The following is a 20,232-nucleotide window of genomic DNA, read 5'->3' as shown; positions in this document are numbered from 1 at the left end:
TGATGTTGAGAAGCATCTGTTACTTGAACTCTGAAGCATTTATTTGGGCTGCAATTTCTGAGGCTGGGAAGTCTAATGAATTTATCCTCTGCAGCAGAGGTAACTCTGGGTCTTCCTTTCCTGTGGCAGTCCTCATGAGAGCCAGTTTTATTGTAGCGCTTGATGGTTTTTGCGACTGCACTTGAAGAAACTTCCAAAGTTCTTGACATTTTCCGGATTGACTGACCTTCATGTTTTAAAGTAATGATGGACTGTCATTTCTCTTTGTTTATTTGAGCTGTTCTTGCCATAATATGGACTTGTCTTTTTCCAACTAGGGCTATCTTCTGTATATCACCCCTACCTTGTCACAACACAACTGATTGGATCAAACACATTAAGAAGGAAAGAAATTCCACAATGGAACTTTTAACAAGGCACACCTGTTAATTGAAATGCATTCCAGGTGACTACCTCAAGAAGCTGGTTGAGAGAATGCCAAGAGTGTGCAAAGCTGTCATCAAGGCAAAGGGTTGCTACTTTGAAGAATCTAAAATATATTTTGATTTGTTTAACACTTTTTTTGATTACTACATTATTCCATGTGTGTCATTTCATAGTTTTGATGTCTTCACTATTATTCTACAATGTGGAAAATAGTAAAAAATTAAGAAAAACCCTTCAATGAGTAGGTGTGTCCAAACTTTTGACCGGTACTATAGTTATCAGCTAATTCAGTGCTGGTAGGAAAAGACAAGTCCAGGTATTTGTTTTATTTCTATATTATTTTTTATTTATTACTCCTATGCCATGTAAAGCCTTTTTAGATGTTTCCAAAGCCGCTGTAGTAGAAGTATACACTCCATCATATGTGCTGAACAACCACATTGTGCTGAACAACCACATTGTGCCCTCCTAGACTGGTGGTGGCAGTAGAGGAGGCCTTCACACACATCAAGCGCATGCAGGAGGAGGAGCAGAAGAAAGCCCCCGGGGACGTGATGGACCCGCGCGAGGCCGCCCAGGCCATCTTCCCCTCCATGGCCCGCTCCCTGCAGAAGTACCTCCGCACCACCAGGCAGCAGCACTGCCACAGCATGGAGAGCATCCAGCAGCACCTGGCCTTCTGCATCACCAACAACATGACGCCCAAGGTGACCAAGTGTTCTGATCAGTGGAGGCTGGTGGGAGGAGAGATCGGAGGATGAGCGGATTGTAGTGGCTGGAATGGAATAGTTTGGTATTCCAGCCATTACAATGAGCCTGTCCACCAACTTAAGGTGACATCACCCACTGGTTTTGACCAACTCCTTTGAGTGGCACCTTACTTGTATAGTAGTAACAAATAATGATGTTATCGGGAAAGTGCTAACTCCTCTCCTCATAGGCCTTCCTGGAGAGTTACCTGACCCCCGGGCCCACCCTGCAGTACGGCCGCGAGCGCTGGCTGGCCCGACAGTGGACTCTGGTCAGCGAGGCGTCGGTCACCAGCGGCCTCAAGGAGGGCGCCATCTTCCTCCTCAAGTGCATAGACTTCAGCCTGGTGGTGACTGTCAAAAGGATCCCCTACATCCAGCTTTCAGAGGAGTTCATTGACCCCAAGTCGCACAAGTTTGTCCTGCGGCTACAGTCAGAGACCTCTGTGTAGAACTGGACAACTGGTTTTACCACCACACACCTTTTTTTGGTTTTCAAAATGGTTTTATTTTGGGTTTGCGGTTTTATTTGATTTTTTGATTTTTTTTATATATATTATATATGAATATATGTTACACACACGTTGGAAAATATTGTCATTTTTATCTATGGTTTACCTGGTTTGAGTTAATATTTAAAAAAATATACACCGGTGATGAATTGACTTGTCTTGCATGCACACACACACACACACACAGAAGATTGAACTGGACTCTGTGGAGATGGAGCTATAGATGAACAATGTGTGCACACAACTGCATATGTGTCAATGTCTATGAACACCGTTGTTCCATCTCTGAAAGACTGAGGCAGAGCTCAAGACGAGGAATCGTTTTAATTCCATGACTCAAGACAGAAAGTGGAGACTTTTTTTGGGGGGGGACATCTCACCGAGGAGTCAAATGACACTACTGTTGCCATGGACATTCCTTCATCCCCCCCTCAGCTAAACCACTACAGATGGTGAACTGCCACTATTTAACTTCTTGACAAAATGTAACTTTTAACACAAACCGTCTCAGGCCTGTCTGCTGTTCTAAAACTATAGCTACTTAATTTACTTTTTTTTTTGCGTTACATGCACATGTTCTCTACTTCTGTATATTGATTATGTATAAACACATTGTGATATAATGATGTTTAAGTCTATGCGTACTGGGTCAATCTCCCTCCCATTTCCTTATATCCCGATCTGTGTATGTAGAGAGTAAGACATGAGTATCAGTAGCATTCGTTGTTATTCTGATTTTAAACAAAACCCTTGTTTTAGCTGTTATATGTGATTGTTAAATAGATATTCAATGCCAATTTATACGATTAACCCCAAGGCTGAAGGCCTTAAATCTCCGAGGGATCTTTAAAAAAAATATTTTTAGGCCTCAAAGTGTGTACTGCAGTACGGCTTATGCGTACAGCAGCACTTTCCCAGGTGCAATGTCGCAATACAACAGCATGTTGTACATCTCGTCCACAAGCCAGCTCTCTCTGTCACAGAAGGTTATTCTGTACTATACAGGACTATGTTCTGTTATAAGTACTGCTGTCAACATGGGGGCTCAGAATGGTCCATCCATATCCCAAATTAACAGATACCAATATACACTCACGGCTGGTTTGTAAAGCAGAGCTCTTCAAATGTTTAAAACCCAAAGTCGCCCATATTAGGAATCCCATAGGCTCATGATTGCTGATGTAACTCAATATTTACAGCTTCTGTAATGGATTTTGGAGATGTGCTGCTGTCTCGTTCCACTTTTCCATTTGAAATGGGATGTCCGCACTTCCCAGCTTAGTCAAATTTTGATAATGAGTCCATCAAGGACCTTGTATTTGCTGAAACTTAACAGTTAACTTTTTATAAAGCAACACATATATCTCTTCTCAGGGTTCAGGCTTTCACTTCTATCACACTTACTTTCAATGATAGAGCACTCCAGGAGAAAAGGTGCACAGATACAACTAACGTATGACACTGATTTGGACCACAGCCTCAATCTGCCTGTGTACCTTGTACACGGTACGCAGGACTCTATTCTGCAGCTATTACCATTTAAGGTCTAAGCGGTTAATTAAGCTATGGTGAGTACGGTATGAGATGGTGAGGAGGAGTCTCCCTTGTAAGTCACCCGTCTGGTTAGTCTTCTACTGCAGTGTCATCAGGCGAGATATCACGTGAATCTGTTCCTTATTAAAAAAGGATGACCATAAAAATCCCTCATGACATCAGAATCCTATATTCTCCCCTAGTGAATGTGGGTGGCAGATTGAGATCCATCCAGGATGAGTTGTTTCAGAGGTGATCAGTATCCTGTAAGATCTCATAAATCCCCATGTAGAATGGACTTCTGGCTTGTAGAGGTCCTCCCCGGTATTACAGCTCTGCATGTCATTCATAAAAAACCAAACTGTCCGTCAGCGCCCCCTGGCAGACAAACCAGAAGGCGTCAGACTTTGGTCTGATAAGGGGTTACTGTTGATGGGTGATGACACATTTTCACACATTCACAAACAAACGCATGATGCTGTGTCTGGTTATACACAAACCATTTTTAACGATTAGCATGTGGCTCATAAAAGCCACTTGGAAATGCAACTCTTTGTTTTCTCGTCATGAAACATATTTTTATACTTATAGCACGGAGTCTTTTGTACCCATAATTGATGGACTTTGTATGAACCCCAACTCCTGTGACTGTGCCTCTTGTCTTTACACTGTATGTATTTATGTAGCTAAGCGTGTGCATATGCCATTCCCTTATCACATGCTCAGCCTTCCCTGTAAAATGTATTGACTGCAGGGTGACGTTTTTTTGGATTAGTCTTGCCCTGGAGGCAGAACTGCGTGATTTCCGCTAGATGTGCCAGCGGAAAAGCAGTGGCGGTTCTAGACCATTTCAACTGGGGGGGCCAAGCTGGGGCCAGTTGTACTGTTAGAGGGGCCAGTTACATTAGACGTTATTGTTGTCATATCGTTTTCTTCACTGCATTGCAGGCATTAGCAGGCAAAAGACCATGTTCATAATCATCATCGTTGCCACTGTCTAATAACGGATGTAAAAAAAGAACGATAGCAAAAATGTGTTATGTAAAAATGATTTCAAACTCCACATTTAGGGGGGCCACAAGGGGTTCCAAAATTGTTCTCACAGGGGCACTGCCCCCCCCCCCCCCCCCAAGAACCGCTAGTGCGGAAAAGTCAAAATTGTCTGTATGGCAAAGATTTGTGAAAAACAAAATTTGCTTTTTGTTCTTAATTTAAGGTTAGTGTTAGCGGTGTGGTTACGATCATGACTTTGTGGCTGTGCCAGGTCGTGACCACTCTGTAGAGCTGCCTCCAGTACATGAGTCATCCCAATAAATGCTAACCTACATATTGACCTCTGTCATGGTTTGCTGGCCTAGCCACAGATCTGTTTGTGCTGTTACTGCCAGAACTGATCTGCAACCAGGCTAAAGATTAGCCAGGTTGCACCCATACTGAAGAACTCTGCTTGTTATTGACCTGACGTCGCATTGTAACCAATGTGTCAATTTCACTATACAACAGGCATTTGTGTAAAATAAACATTTGTATGAACATTTGTTAACTGGCTCTAAGAAATACTTTTTCAAGCATTCCATTGAAAGGATATTTTTTGGGACCATACAACTATATCCTAAGCATGTCTGTGGTCCTGTGGTGGTTATAGGTAACACATTGAGTGCCATTGGTACTAAGAAATCACTTGTATTGACTGTCACCCAGGCATAGAAAGTGAAATGACCATTACTTGTTGCCTCTTCTGTGAAGGCTCAATGAGGAGCTGTCAATGTGTATAATTGTCTAGACTAGAGTTCCACTACTTTATAAATGAATACAGTGCAGCCAGACTAAGCACAAGTACCACAGTGTGTTGTTATGACCTATTAACTGTCAAACCCCAATTTTAAACATTCTGCTCTGTCATCGCCCATTAACAGTTTGATCCTGCTATATGAGCCAAATGTCAGCTTTTTGGGTTATTTTGGGGCTGGCTGGTTGTTGTCATGGTGCCCATAGTAATTGGCTTGCTGTCAGGCTCTCAGTGGGGCACCACACAGCCTTGTGGGTAAATGAATGTGTGCAGCGGCGACGCACGCGACCTCATCCCCTGAAAACTAGCTGCGGGCCCATCTGTCACTACTCATCTATCACCGGTTTAATCCTCGCTTCTCCTTCGCTCTCCAGAAGAGTCACAGAAATACATTGTCAGAGTGTGGAGAGGAAACGAGAAGCATTTGCATCTAAATGGAATGTTTTTTTTCTCATACTTTCCCTTGTTTGGTTTTGTAATGACTTGGTGATGTGTGCTGGCCTGGCTGTGTGCAGACCGACTGAAGCAGGGAGGAGAGATCAGTGGTATTTTGTTCTCACAGCCTGCTCTGAGCCAGGGCTTTTGGGCTTTGGGCTCTGCTGAACAAGATCAGTTCTGGGTAGGGCAGATCTATAGTACTACCCTGTGCTCACAGAGTCTGATGAAGCTCTCCTGACCAAGGAGCTTGACTCTGAAACACATCAGGAATACGCACTGAAAGGTCCAATGCAGCTGTTTTTATCACATTATCAAATCATTTCTGGGTAACAATTAAGTACCTTACTCTGATTGTTTTCAATTAAAATGGTCGAAAAGAAACAAAAATAGCTTCTTAGCAAAGGGCAATTTCTCAAGCAAGAATTTAGCTGGGACTGCCTGGGAGTGGTCTGAGAGGGGAGGGGGAAACAGAAAATGAGCTGTTATTGGCAGAGGTTAGAAACTCTTTTATTGGTCTATTAAATGAGAATGTTGCTTTTTCACAACCAAATCTATTTTTTTAATGTAAATTCCATGTTATCGAAGGGTCCAGACACTTTTTTGCGATTTCACTTGTTTTTGAGAAACGTACACCAAGCAGCGATTCACTTCCTCATTGCACTATGGGGGCTCTGAAAAAACATGAACAAATTCTACAAAAACATTCAGAACTTTATCCACAACATTATATTCTGTTTTGTTGCGACTCGAGCGATACCTCTCCTTCCATTCTAGCAGCAGGCTACACGTAGAATGGGACAGCTGGGTAAGGGAAACGGCATTAAAATGGAATGGAACCTTGTGGATGAAGTTCGGAATGACAATTTCATGTGTACAATATCTAAACACCTGCATCACTATACTGAGTGTTTCCGTTTCAAAAAATACATATTTGGGTGTTTTTGGAGCATTTGTTGCTGTTTTTTTTAGAGGCCCCGTACTGCACAACGAAGATGAGGAAGTGAATCGTTGCTTGGGGTAAGTTTCTAAAAAACTAGTGAAATCACCCAAAACAACCTGAAACATTACAATTACATGAATTGAGATTTGGTTGTAAAAAAGCCAACTTCTTTAACTATATAATTTACTGCATCCCACCAAAACAGGCTGAAATTTCAATTTGTCTTTTCAAGTAGCGCTTACACTAAAGTAGCATCATTTTCACAATTTCAGCCAATTTTGTGTGGAAATATATATAAAACACAGGAAATCACATTTTTGAATGCACTGGGCTTTTAAATGTGCACTAATAGTGGCAGGTGCACATACAGTGCGTTGGGAAAGTATTCAGACCCCTTGACTTTTTCCACATTTTGTTACATTACAGGCTTATTCTAAAATTGATTAAATTGTGAGAAAGCAAAAACAGGTTTAGACATTTTTGCTAATTTCTTAAAAATAAAAAAAAGTCATCACATTTACATAAGTATTCAAACCCTTTACTCAGTACTTGGTTGAAGCACCTTTGGCAGCGATTACAGCCTCGAGTCTTTTTGGGTATGACGCTACAAGCTTGGCATACTTGTGTTTGGGGAGTTTTTCCCATTCTCTGCAGAACCTCTCCAGCTCTGTCAGGTTGGATGGGGAGTGTTGCTGCACAGCTATTTCCAGGTCTCTCTAGAGATGTTTGATCGGGTTCAAGTCCGGCCTCTGACTGGGCCACTCAAGGACATTCAGAGACTTGTCCCGAAGCCACTCCTGCGTTGCCTTGGCTGTGTGCTTAGGGTCATTGTCCTGTTGGAAGGTGAACCTTTTCCCCAAATCTGAGGTCCTGAGCACTCTGGAGCAGGTTTTCATCAAGGATCTCTCTGTACTTTGGTCCGTTCATCTTTGCCTCAATCCTGACTAGTCTCCCAGTCCCTGCCGCTGAAAAACATCCCCACAGCATGATGCTACCACCACCATGCTTCACCGTAGGGATGTTGCCAGGTTTCCTCCAGACGTAATGCTTGGCGTTCTCCCATCTCCACAGAGGAACTCTAGAGCTCTGTCAAAGTGACCATCAGGTTCTTGCTTACCTCCCTGACCAAGGCCCTTCTCCCATGTTTGCTCAGTTTGGCCGAGTGGCCAACTCTAGGAAGATTCTTGGTGGTTCCAAACATCTTCCATTTAAGAATGATGGAGGCCACTGTGTTCTTGGGGACCTTCAATGTGCAGAAATGTGTTGGTACCCTTATCCAGATCTGTGCCTTGACACAATCCTGTCTCGGAGCTCTGCGGACAATTTCTTCGACCTCGTGGCTTGGTTTTTGCTCTGACATGCACTGTCAACAGGTGTCCAATCAATTGAATTTGTCCGAGGTGGACTCCAATCAAGTTGTAGAAACATCTCAAGGATGATCAATGGAAACAGGATGCACCTGAGTTCAATTTCGAGTTTCATAGCAAAGGGGCTGAATACTAATGTAAATAAGCTATTTCTTATGCAGGTGCTTCTACACCTGCAGGTGCTTCTACACCTGCAGGTGCTTCTACACCTGCAGGTGCTTCTACACCTGCAGGTGCTTGCTGTTTGGGGTTTTAGGCTGGGTTTCTGTACAGCACTTTGTGACATCAGCTGATGTAAGATTGGCTTTATAAATACATTTGATTGAAATTTGATTTAGTTTTTTAATACATTTGCTAAAATATCTAAAAACCTGTTTTTGCTTTGTCATTATGGGGTATTGTGTGTAGTTTGCTGAGGAATTGGTTTTATTTAATAAATTTTAGAATAAGGCTGTAACGTAACAAAATCTGAATACTTTCCGAAGGCACTGTAACTCCTGAGTGGCGCAGCGGTCTAAGGCACTGCATCTAAGGCACTGCATCTAAGGCACTGCATCAGTGCAAGAGGCGTCATTATAATCCCTGGTTCAAATCCAGGCTGCGTCATATCTGGCTGTGATTGGGAGTCCCATAGGGCGGCACTCAATTGGCCCAGTGTCATCCGGGTTTGACTGGGGTAGGTCGTCATTGTAAAAAAGAAATTGTTTTTAACTGACTTGCCTGCTTAAATAAATATTTTAAAAATAAATAAATACTGAGGTCAGCTATCACACTGCCAGCCAGAGTCCTGACCAGCATCCTCTCTGGCTATACACTTCTCACTATAAATTATTCAAACCATTCTGAATAATGCAACATTGTTAGTCCTTCTAATGCAGGGTGGGAAGCACAGGCAGCCCACCCTGCAACCGCACACAATTTTAACATACACGCACACACACACACACACACACACACACACTCTGGGTGAATCGGTGTTACTGGGTATAAATGAATAATGAGAGATTCACTTCAAATCACCTCCCTCCAGCTACTCATATGCTGCGGTATGCAGACAGTATGTTTGGATTATGGCAAAATGCATAAACATGCCATGCTATGGCTGAAGGGATGTGGTGGAGGAGCTAAGAGGTTGTATCCGTAGGCGACAGGACAGATCACTGCATGTTCTCCCTGCCCCATGGGAACCGGGGAGTGAAAACACTTAAGACCAGAATGAGTGTGTGAATTATGGTTGTGGCCCCCAGTGAGAGTCTCCAGGGCCTTCAGTTTTATTGATACCCGTGTCACGACAAAACGTGATGATGTTCAACATGAATAATGGCTGAAGTAAATGCAAAGAGCGGCTGGCATGTAGTTCAGGGTTTGGGTTATTCAGTGAACAGCACAAGCTCCATGGAAGTGGCCAGCTCTAGGAAGATTTGGTCGAGAAGGGATACAGAATTTATTCTCGTAGGAGAACTTACACAGCAGGTTAGGAGAATTAATGTAGCAGGTTAGGAGAAATAGGTTAACGTTAGGAAAAGGGTATTTTATTTTTTTATTTTAGTGTTAGCTATAATCCCTTCTAGACATGACCCTAAGAAGAGGATAAGAGTAGGTAAATGAATGAGGCCCAGGATGGAGATTACCTCTATCAGCTCAACAATGGGGCCCTAAAACTTTTTTTTTTGTGGGGGACTTAGAGGGAGGTTTATTGCAGGTGCAAAATCAAATAAAAAGAGACGATTGATTGAGGGGGAGAGTTAAGGAGCCTCTGTAATGATAGGGGTCTGAAGCTCTCTCTCTCTCTCTCGCGCACACACACACACACACACACACACACACACACACACACACACACACACACACACACACACACACACACACACACACACACACACACACACAGTACCCAGTTGTCATACTTGAGTAAAAGTAAAGACACCTTGATAGAAAATGACTCAAGAAAAAGTGAAAATCACCCAGTAAAATACTACTTGAGTAAAATTCTAAAAGTATTTGTTTTTAAATATACTTAAGTATCAAAAGTTAAAGTAAAAATATAAATAATTTCAAATTCCTTATATTAAGCAAACCAAATGGCACCATTTTCTTGTTTTTTGAATTTACGGATAGCCAGGGGCACACTCCAACACTAAGACATCATTTACAAATGAAGCATGTGTGTTTAGTGAGTCCGCCAGATCAGAGACAGTACTGATGACCAGGGATGTTCTCTTGATAAGTGTCTGAATTGGACCATTTTCCTGTCCTGCTAAGCATTCAAAATGTTATGAGTACTTTTGGGTGTCAGGGAAAATTTTAAAACTACATTTTTTTCTTTAGGAATGTAGTGAAGTAAAAGTTGTCAAAAATATAAATAGTGAAGTAAAGTACATATACCTAAAAAAACAACTTAAGTAGTACTTTAAAGTATTTTTACTTAAGCATTTTTACACCACTGCACGTACACACCAGTGGAGGCTGGTGGGAGGAGCTATAGGAGGACAGACTCATTGTAATGGCTGGAATGGAATAGATGGAACGGAGTCAAACGTGGTTTATATATGTTTGATACCGTTTCATTAATTCCATTGCAGCCATTAAAATGAGTCTGTCCTCTTATAGCTCTTCCCACCAGCCTCCACTGGAACAACACACATCACACGCACACACACACCCAAAACCTTTTAGGTTGCATTACATTTATTCATACAGTATCACATAGTTATACAATCAAGTATTTATGGAATCAAGACAACACAACCTGGTCTCATAAGAACCTTTACCTTTACAATCCTCCGCCATAAAGAAGCTTTAGCTTTTATTTAGAAAATGTAAAAAGTCATTCTATGATGTACTGGTGTTGCAGTTTATTTCACAGTCTAAGTATTTACTTGCTATGGTCTGAGAAATTGCATGGTAACAATTGGTTATTTTAGTGCATCTAGTACAAAGAACTGAACACTACAGATAACTACCTGGTATCAAGCAGTAAAGGCTATACATGTACTTATTTAAATAAATCCCTATTAGATACTATTAGATCATTCTCATGCAACTACCATTTCACCCTACAATTTCCATGAAAATGCAAGATAAAATACCAGACTGTTCAATAAAGCATAACCCATGCAATCTCTGCTGGACTGCAGGTTAGTCACTGTCATCATGGTCATCATAGTCTCCATGATCCTCGTGATCGTCACCATGGTGCCTATCCTCCCTGTCAACCACGTCATAATCATAATCATCCTTCACATCATCGTCATCCTCAGTGTTGACCTTCCCAGACAGCACGTCTTCTATCCAGTCCTCCAGTTCCTCAGCTGTGGGCAGGTCTTCATCATTGGACATGTCCAGCCAGACACTGTCCGCCTGCCACAGTGGGGGTCAAAGTTCAACCACAATCATCCAATTCAATTTAGTCTTCGGCTCAAGAGGTCATACAGATTCTATTGTAACGAGATGTCCACAGATATTATCTTACCATTACGTTGAACCAACAGTTGGAACACAACTGAAGTTAAAGGAGAGCTCAACTTACGTCTGTCACGTTCACAACTCCAATCTGAGGCTTAAACAGGTTCACCTTGAAGGTCTTCTCCCAGTATGTGGTCAGCTGGATCGGGGAGACAGACACAAAGCATTGGTGCAGTTTATAAAGCTGAACAATCACACCAGATGAAGTAGGTCGTCATATACAGTATGATGGTGTGTGTGGGGTCAGAGGTCATACCAGTGGGAAGTCATCAGGGTCAATCCACACTATACTGAGCTCAGGGTTGTTGGTGTTGTCTCTGGCCACATCTTTCAGGATCTCCAGGAACTCATAACCATCTGGAGAAATCACAGATGGACAGCTTAGAGATATTTGTACGCACCCATTTGTGTCTCTGTCCGTGTACTGTGTTAAATATAGAATCCGCATTAGGGGAAACAGCGCCACTGTCCGCCCCAGCACCTTTGTTATTGGTTTTGTTTCGTGGACAAAATGGAGGAGAGGTGTGTCGAGAAAATTGGAGTACATGTTCTTCTGTTCTATTTCATGGGACGACGTGTCTGTAGTTTTCAGTAACTTCTTTGTTGTTGTAACATCCCAAACGGACGTTGCCGTTTCACCATTAAGGATTCCAGCTTTAAAAATGAGAAAATAAAGATCAACAAACCAGGGTCTTCCTCCTCAGCAAAGGCTACAATGTGGATCCCATCCAGGTCATCCTCCTGGGAATGGGATGTTGAATTTGTAAAGGGTACACATATAATACCACCAGTATAATTCCCTTTTCTCAGGGAGAGGTACAGTGATACTGTAGGTAACTCACCCATGTCTCAAACATGTCCTCTGCACGCAGCTTTCTCAGAGTCGCCCTGCGGAAGACAGACCGCAGCCACACAACATTTCAAGAATATCCAATAGTAAACCGGGTCATCCGTATGAGATCAGGAATAATAACAGGGACGATATGAAAAATGACTGGATTCTAATGATCCGTCTGCACCAATGGGAGACGTTAGAGCCACAGAACTAAAGGGTCGCACACATGGCATTGAATGTGGATCTCCTGTTCCTCTGTCGATCGTTCAGTGAAGTCTGACTGACAACATGTTCACGTAATTCTACATGTAAAATCGGTTTGCACGCTCTCGGCAGGAAAACGCTATTGGTGTGTTCGAGCCCTGAAATGAAATATTTTTTAGGGTTACCTTTTGTGTTGGTGGACAAACTCCACTATCTCCATCTCTGAGAGTTGCCTGCCAGGGAGGATGGCTGGTTCCTCCATGAAGGGCTCATAGAAGTTTACCTCGTTCATCTTCAGAGAAAGGTGCTTCGCCGTCTGCATCACAACACACATACTTAGCCGTCACTGATGTTGTGTAGAAACTGACCTAGATACTGTCTACACACACACACAGGTTTGACTTGATTCAGGTTTGTGGAGTGTACTGTACTTACAGCTTTGTCGAATGTGGCGAAGAACTTGATGTAGGGCTGAAACCGCTCTGAGGCCTCCTGGAACGCCTTGTAGTCTGATAGAATGGAAGAAGAGGGAGAGAAAGAAACGGATTACAGTTTGGCAGGATTGCATTCAAAACTCATCTTCCTTCAGAAAACTATGTGATCAGGAAAACAAGGGTTGACATTCAATTTCAATTTCCCAGCGTAATCTCTCTCCCTCCTCCTCCTCAGTAACAGAACCATTTTACATCCAGCTTCTGAGGCGCCAGGCTATCCTCTCAATAAGCCCTAAGGTCACGGCCGTAGGACCTACAATCTTCTCTCCGAAATAGGATTTTTCCTAATAAAAGCTGCATCATGCCTCTGTCAAATATGAGATTTTATCTTTTCTTCTCTTGTGCCTTGGTTTCTTCTTTCGAGCAGCACTGTCTATAATTGCTCTCGACCTATTAGACAGAGAACTAGAAGCTATTAAAAGCCTCTCAGGAGGCAAGAAGGAGTGTAGATCAGCCCAGAACAAAGTGTCTTTTTAGCAGCAGTCTTAATGGCTATTTGCCTCTATTAGGTCCTATGTGGAGTAGTGAGCTTCTGGGTTGTATAGGGCAGGAACAGCAGTTCTTCACACAATTCACTTGTTTGACTCGTGTGAACAGGGCCGTCCCATAATGCATGCTTAGGCATACACAGACTCACATGAGTCCTCTCCCTTGAAATAACCAATGAGACGTATGTCTTCCTCCATCCTCTCAAAGGCCCTCAGTTCCATCGGGTTACTGATGAGCTCCACTGGGTCCTCCAACACCTAGGGGGCAGAGCAGCACAACAGCATGGCCATTCATTAACACAGTGGGAGAGAGTGGGCTGTGACGAGTGAGTTGCCTTTGATAACAGAGAAGTTGCCACTTGTATTAGGCCAAAAAGCATTGTTTATACAAGTTTACTCCTTGCGTTTATCTTTTATTAATTCATAATGTTTGCTCCCTACTCCCTTCAAACGCTACACCAACAGCTATATTTACCAGTTACAACATCCCTTCAAACACTAACTGTTTAATTTTCCCAGGAAAGACAAGGGGGAGAGGACTTACAGTCTTCTCCCGCTGAGCCTTGCATTACATTGCAGCATTTACATCTCATCTAACAAGGCAGAGGCTGTTCATTTTTTATAACATGATGAGCTAGGAAGTCTCCCCCTGTGGTTATATCCCTCTTACAGTGGAGGAAGAAACACGTCCCTCTTCCCTCTCTCTTCCACCTTGCACTTACCTCTCTCTCCCATGTCCCAGCTCCCTCCTCCCTCTCTCCTACCTCCCTCTTCCCTCTCTCTCCTACCTCCCTCTTCCCTCTCTTTCCTACCTCCCTCTTCCCACTCTCTCCCACCTCCCTCCCCTTTGATCCTACTCACATCCAGCAGGAATTCCACCAGGGTGTCTGCTGAGAGTTCCCCGTCAAACTCAATCACACGGTCGTCCTTGAAGATGTACAGACTGCCCTCCTCCTCCAAACCTGAGGGCCCAGAGGAAAGGAGGATTCAGGAAGCATTGGTGACTGAGTGCCAACTGGAAAACAAGCCTTGACAAATACCTATTTTGTAGAAGTTATGGCATTTTGATATGTTTGATGTAAAGGAATAGTTCAGAAGCCTTGTTTCCATATTTGTGTTTTGTGACCAGGGGTTTGCCTGACCATGTGACCTGCCCAGGAAACACACTGGGACCTACAGTATATATGACAGATTACGACGTACCCAGTTTCTTGGCAACTTTAGCGTCCTTCTGGGAGTCGACCATCCCAAAGCCAATGTCCTTGTCCTCCAGGACTTGTGCAGTCAGCTGAGGATTTAACAAAACAACATTTGTCATCAGCCAACTTGGTATTTCAACAATGTAGCAACAATGTGTTGTTTGGGGTGTTGTGGGCACTTATTTTCTTATGATCCACTTCAATAATTAGAACAATTCAGCATTGTATTAGTCCACTGTGGGAAATAGAAATATATAACCTGCTTTCAAACTCAACTTCCTCTCTCCCTGATGCTTGGAATTTTGGCAAGTAACTGCAGCCAGTGCTGTCTTTGTCTATACAGCTTTGATCACCAAGTTTCTAGAGGAGAGCACCCTGTGGACTGACTGTGGGAGAAACTCCTTTGTAAGTGTCAGCACTGTTTACTGTTCAGAGAACAATTTCTCAGAGAGGAACAAAAGTCTCTAAACTACCACTGCACTGCAGAGGGCTAAAGTGGAGTTTGACTCAGGTCCTTTTGTTGTGACTGGGGTGGGTACTTCTAACTTTCTGAAAAACAGATGTTTGCAAATAGTTAAGCTACTGTTTAGTATGCATCTATACTGTCACAAGAAGCAATTGAGCCTCTTTCATTAGCTAGTTAATGTATTCTGAGGCAATTAAGTAGTTACAGTGCATTCGGAAAGTATTCAGACCCCTTGTCTTTGTCCACATTTTGTTAGGTTACAGCCTTATTCTAAAACTGATTAAATCGTTTTCCCCCCTCATCAATCTACACACAATGCCCCATAATAACAAAGCAAAAACAGGTTTAGACATTTTTGCAAATGTATAAAAAAAATTAAAAATGAAATATCACATTTACATAAGTATTCAGACCCTTTACTCAGTACTTTGTTGAAGCACCTTCAGCCTCAAGTCTTCTTGGGTATGAAGCAAAAGCTTGGCACACCTGTATTTGGGGAGTTTCTCCCATTCTTCTCTGCAGATCCTCTCAAGCTCTGTTAGGTTGGATGATGAGTGTCACTGCACAACTATTTTCAAGTATCTCCAGAGATGTTAGATCGGGTTCAAGTTCGGGCTTTGGCTGGGCCACTCAAGGACATTCAGAGACCAAGCCATTCCTGCATTGTCTTGGCTGTGTTGTCCTGTTGGAAGGTGAACCTTCGCCCCAGTCTGAGGTCCTGAGCGCTCTGGAGCAGGTTATCATCAAGGATCTCTGTATTTTGCTCCGTTTATCTTTCCCTCGATCCTGACTAGTCTCCCAGTCCCTGCCTCTGAAAAACATCCCCACAGCATGATGCTGCCACCACCATCCTTCACCGTAGGGATGGTGACAGATTTCCTCCAGACGTTACGCTTGGCATTCAGACCAAAGAATTCAATCTTGGTTTCATCAGACCAGAGAATCTTGTGTCTCATGGTCTGAGAGTCCTTTAAGTGCCTTTTGGCAAACTCCAAGCGGGCTGTCATGTGTCTTTTACTGAGGAGTGGCTTCCGTCTGGCCACTTTACCATAAAGGCCTGATTGGTGGAGTGCTGCAGAGATGGTTGTCCTTCTGGAAGGCTATCCCATCTCCACAGAGGAAATCTGTCAGTGACCATCGGGTTCTTGGTCACCTTCCTGACCAAGGCCCTTCTCCCCCTATTGCTCAGTTTAGCCGGGTGGCCAGCTCTAGGAAAAATCTTGGTGGTTCCAAACTTCTTCCATTTAAGAATGATGGAGGCCGCCGTGTTCTTGAGGACCTTCAATGCTGCAAAAAGTTTTTGGTACCCTTCCCCAGATCTGTGCATCGACAGAATACTGTCTCGGCGCTCTACTGACAATTCCTTCGACCTCATGGCTTGGTTTTTGCTCTGACATGCACTGTCAACTGTGAGACCAACTATGGGACCTTGTGTGACTTTCCAAATCATGTCCAATCAATTGAATTTCCACAGATGGACTCCAATCAAGTAGTAGAAACATCTCAAGGATGACCAATGGAAACAGGATGCACCTGAGCTCAAGTTCGAGTCTCATAGCAAAGGGTCTGAATACTTATGTAAATAAGGTATTTCTATTTTTAATTTTTAATAAATTAGTAAAAATGTCTAAAAACCTGTTTTCACTTTGTCATTATGGGGTATTGTGTGTAGATTGAACATTTTTCATTTAATCCATTTCAGAATAAGGCTGTAATTTAACGAAAATTGGGAAAAGTCCAGGGGTCTGAATAATTTCCGAATGCACTGTATAAACTATAATTATAAGCTGACCTAGAAACAGTCCTGGGAATACACATAATCATCACTTCCTGATGGTATGATATTGCTCTGTTCTACAAGAGAAACCAGGTAATGCTCTCTCTGAAACTACCCATCAACCTTTGACAAATAACAGCAATATAACCTGTAGAGTTCACTCGTTAGGTCAGGGGTGTTCACTCGTTCCACAGAGGGCCGAGTGTCTGCGGGTTTTTGTTTTGTCGTTTCAATTAAGACCTAGACAACCAGCTGACGGGAGTTCCTTACTAATTAGTGACCTTAATTCATCAATCAGGTACAAGGGTGAAGCGAAAACCCGCAGACACTCGGCCCTCCGTGGAATGACTTTGACATGTTTATCAAGTATGGAAAAGGGAAATAAGATATTATTCTAGTTTTAGTCTGTTCTTTCTCATGACATGTTGTAACAGATAAGCTTCAGTGTAAGTGACAGAAAGGTATGTGTGATTGAGGTGCCATTTGGCTAAACATTTGGCTTTGACTAAGCTCTGACATCAAATCTTTGTGTTACAAAGGCTTCTCAAATGGTCATATATCTGCTGTCCAGGCACAGAACTTATTTCTCTTGTCCACACAGTGTCTAGCAATCCTCATTTAAAATGTCCTGGTGGCGCATAAAGATGTCAACTTTATTTATGATGTCACTGGAGTTGAAGTGACAGACGGTTAACTTCAGCGAGAGAAGACATGTAAATCAACCATCTTGAATGTGATGGAAAGACGATGCTGACCTTGGGAACAAACAGGTGCTTTTACAAAGACGTATCTAAGGAACTAGGATGTGTAATATATCTGCCGTGTCAATTATCAAATTAAATGTATAAATTCACTGTGATTACCATTAAGCCTTAAAGCTCTACATGTCCCCATCCTCATCTGTTAAAATGACCTTTTTGTCTGTGCTCTACACATTTTGTCTTGGGGTTGAATAATAATCCCATAATCCTATTCACAACCTTATTGACCTTGCTTACCAGGAAACGTCTACTATCCGGGATCCTTGGAATGTCTCTACCCTAAACCCTAACCTTAACCATAACCATTACCATTACCATAACCATAACCCTTACCTAACCCTAACCCTAATCTTAACCCTTACCTTAACCATTTTAAATTTCAACTTCAATGGGGGGTAGGGACATCCCAAGGATCCCAGATAAACTGACCCCTCAGACAAGGAATGTTGGCCCCTGTTGGCTGACCTATAGCATCTGAACATCCCTGCACTACCTTCCCCCCTCTCTCCTCCCCTCTCACCTCATCTCCCCCTCTCCCCCTCTTACCTCCAGCACAAGCTCAGTCATCTGAAGCTGCTTCTGCCTGCCTTTGTGAGCCGGCTGCGGTTCATGGTAGAGTAGGCACAGCATGTCAAACCTCTTCAGAGCCTTCTTGTAGTTGCGTTCGTTGATGTGCAGAACGCGGTCCTTCCCGTCAAAGCTGGGGAACTCCAGTCCCTGCTCTGCAGAGCACAGAGAGGTCACGTACAGACAGGGCAACAGAGGCAGCCAGAAGAGCTGCATGTTTCTTAGAGGGAAATGCCCACTAATGGACAATGAGTAGGAACTGGAAGAAGTAGGGGAAACTGTACAGAACTATAACCCTTGAAGACTTCAATGGATAGTAGCCAGTACTAGCCACCAATTTGCACCAGTAAAGAAACAGAAAAATAAAGTTTTGAAAATAACAAGCAAGAGTAGAATTGTTGTTCGCCCTAAAGTCTCCAGCTCTAGTCGTATTCTTTCACTCTCTCTATCTCTTTCTCTCTCTTCCTCACTCTCTCTAGTTCTCTTTCTGCCTCTCTCTTTTCCTTCCTCGTTCTCTCTCTTTCCTTCTCTCTCTCTCTTTCTCTTTCTTGACTGCCTCACACTGTGGTTAAAAAAGAAGTCCCCAAAAGTGAATCCAGGGAGCTTTGTCAGAGTGGAAAGCTCACAATAAAATAGCAAGTGACCCCCTCTCTATCGCACTTTCGGGGCCTTTTTATGAGGCCAGTTGTTTCTGGGCTTAAAATAACTGTTGGGTTGCAGAAAAGAGGACGGATAGATAGATAGGGGAACCCCAGGGAGTTTCCACTGTCTCTCTATCAGTGCCTGACATGATGAAACATCTCTCTAGCTGTCGGGGGAATAGCCAAGGAGTTGGGATGTGGGGCAGAGGAGAGAAGTGGATCTGGAGTGAGAGGGTTCACCATTATTTTTGGAATGAGTGTGTTTTCAGTAATGTGAAGTGCTGTTACAGCATGCATGTTATCCTAATACAGTATGGTGTTTAAAGAATAATAGGTATAAAGCCTGATCTACAATGTGAAGGAAATGTAATCATTTCCCTCACACAAGCCACTGTTTGTGCTAAGGAAGCCACAGTGTGTTTAGCTAACATTCCAATCCTTGTACTCCGTGTCATATGCCAAATGGCAAGGAGTGGAATGATATCTTAACAGACTGGTACCCAGACTAACAGTGTGTTTCCATGGTACAGATGAGCATACTGAATACTGATTTGTTCATTGTGTAATGTAGCTCCAAGGCTGGGTAGAGAGGGCCAAAATAACACTTACATTGCCATTGAAGACACGAGAGAAAAGTTTACAAATGTAATATGTCTGTGTCCTATATTTGTCAGAGGGACTAACGACATTGAACAAGGGTGGTGTACATAACTGTGATTGAATGCGTTTTGTACTTGATCATATTCAAATCTAAAAAGCAGCAGATTGAGGCCTCTTTACATTGAAACAAAAAGAAGCAATGTAGAGAACCAACCTGGACTCACAGCTACATGTAACATAGTAAAAGGAAATCTGTTTCTTATGGTAGGTATTCATTTGTGAATGTCCATCATCCATTTTGTATGATATGTTCCGAACTGCAATTCGTACAATATGTTACGAATGTGCAAAGCGTATGACATGTTACGAATCCCAATTTGTTGTGGCTAACGCTAATGTTAGCTATGTGGCTAACGTTAGCTAGGCTAGGGGTTAGCGTTAGGCGTTAAGGTTAGGAGTTAAGGTTAGGAGTTAGGGTTAGGAGTTAGGTTAAAGGGTTAAAGTTAGGGTTAGCTAACATGATAAGTAGTTGCAAAGTAGCTAAAAAGTAGTAAGTATTTGCAAAGTTACTAATTAGCTAAAATGCTAAAGTTATCCGTGATGAGATTAGGCAAACTATTCGAATTTAACAACCAGGAAATGGAGGAGTGATTTCTGCATAGTGCTTCTTTAAAGATGCACTATGCAGAAATCGCTGTGCCATTTCTTGGTTGCTAAAATAAAAAATGTGAATTGTTCGCCTAATTTCAGTTTATCCTGTTGGGGCTAGGGGGCAGTATTGAGAATTTTGAAAAAAATATGTGCCCATTTTTAACTGCCACCTACACCAACTCAGAAGCTAGGATATGCATATTATTACCAGATTTGGATAGAAAACACTCTGAATTTTCTAAAACTGTTTGAATGGTGTCTGTAAGTATAACAAAACTCATATGGCAGGCAAAAACCTGAGAAAACCTGAGAGAAAAAAATAATTTTGTG

The 20,232-nt window shown here is 42.6% G+C and overlaps 2 protein-coding genes across 4 annotated transcripts in view; one reads left to right on the top strand and one right to left on the bottom strand.

Moving 5' to 3' along the window:
• Positions 1 to 3,055, top strand: part of LOC115196127 (vang-like protein 1) — a 46,098-nt gene extending 43,043 nt beyond the window's left edge. For all 3 annotated transcript variants that reach the window (XM_029756720.1, XM_029756723.1, XM_029756722.1), the window contains exons 8-9: positions 899 to 1,133; positions 1,367 to 3,055. In XM_029756720.1, the coding sequence (XP_029612580.1) occupies positions 899 to 1,133; positions 1,367 to 1,627 (496 nt within the window). In that variant the 3' untranslated portion in view covers positions 1,628 to 3,055. The remainder of the gene's footprint in view (positions 1 to 898; positions 1,134 to 1,366) is intronic.
• A 7,369-nt stretch (positions 3,056 to 10,424) lies between these two features.
• Positions 10,425 to 18,656, bottom strand: LOC115196126 (calsequestrin-2). The gene is made up of 11 exons (XM_029756719.1): positions 17,990 to 18,656; positions 14,444 to 14,528; positions 14,102 to 14,202; positions 13,390 to 13,498; positions 12,694 to 12,767; positions 12,444 to 12,574; positions 12,062 to 12,107; positions 11,906 to 11,960; positions 11,476 to 11,576; positions 11,284 to 11,358; positions 10,425 to 11,114 (listed from the first exon to the last, which is right to left on the bottom strand). Exons 1-11 carry the CDS (start codon positions 18,224 to 18,226, stop codon positions 10,893 to 10,895), a joined length of 1,236 nt encoding a protein of 411 aa, XP_029612579.1. The 5' UTR covers positions 18,227 to 18,656; the 3' UTR covers positions 10,425 to 10,892.
• Between the last annotated feature and the right edge of the window lie 1,576 nt (positions 18,657 to 20,232).

Source organism: Salmo trutta, chromosome 6 (assembly GCF_901001165.1).
Source record: "Salmo trutta chromosome 6, fSalTru1.1, whole genome shotgun sequence".
Taxonomy (NCBI): domain Eukaryota; kingdom Metazoa; phylum Chordata; class Actinopteri; order Salmoniformes; family Salmonidae; genus Salmo; species Salmo trutta.
Note: the sequence above shows the minus strand (reverse complement) of the source record. Positions and strands in the feature narration are given on the sequence as shown.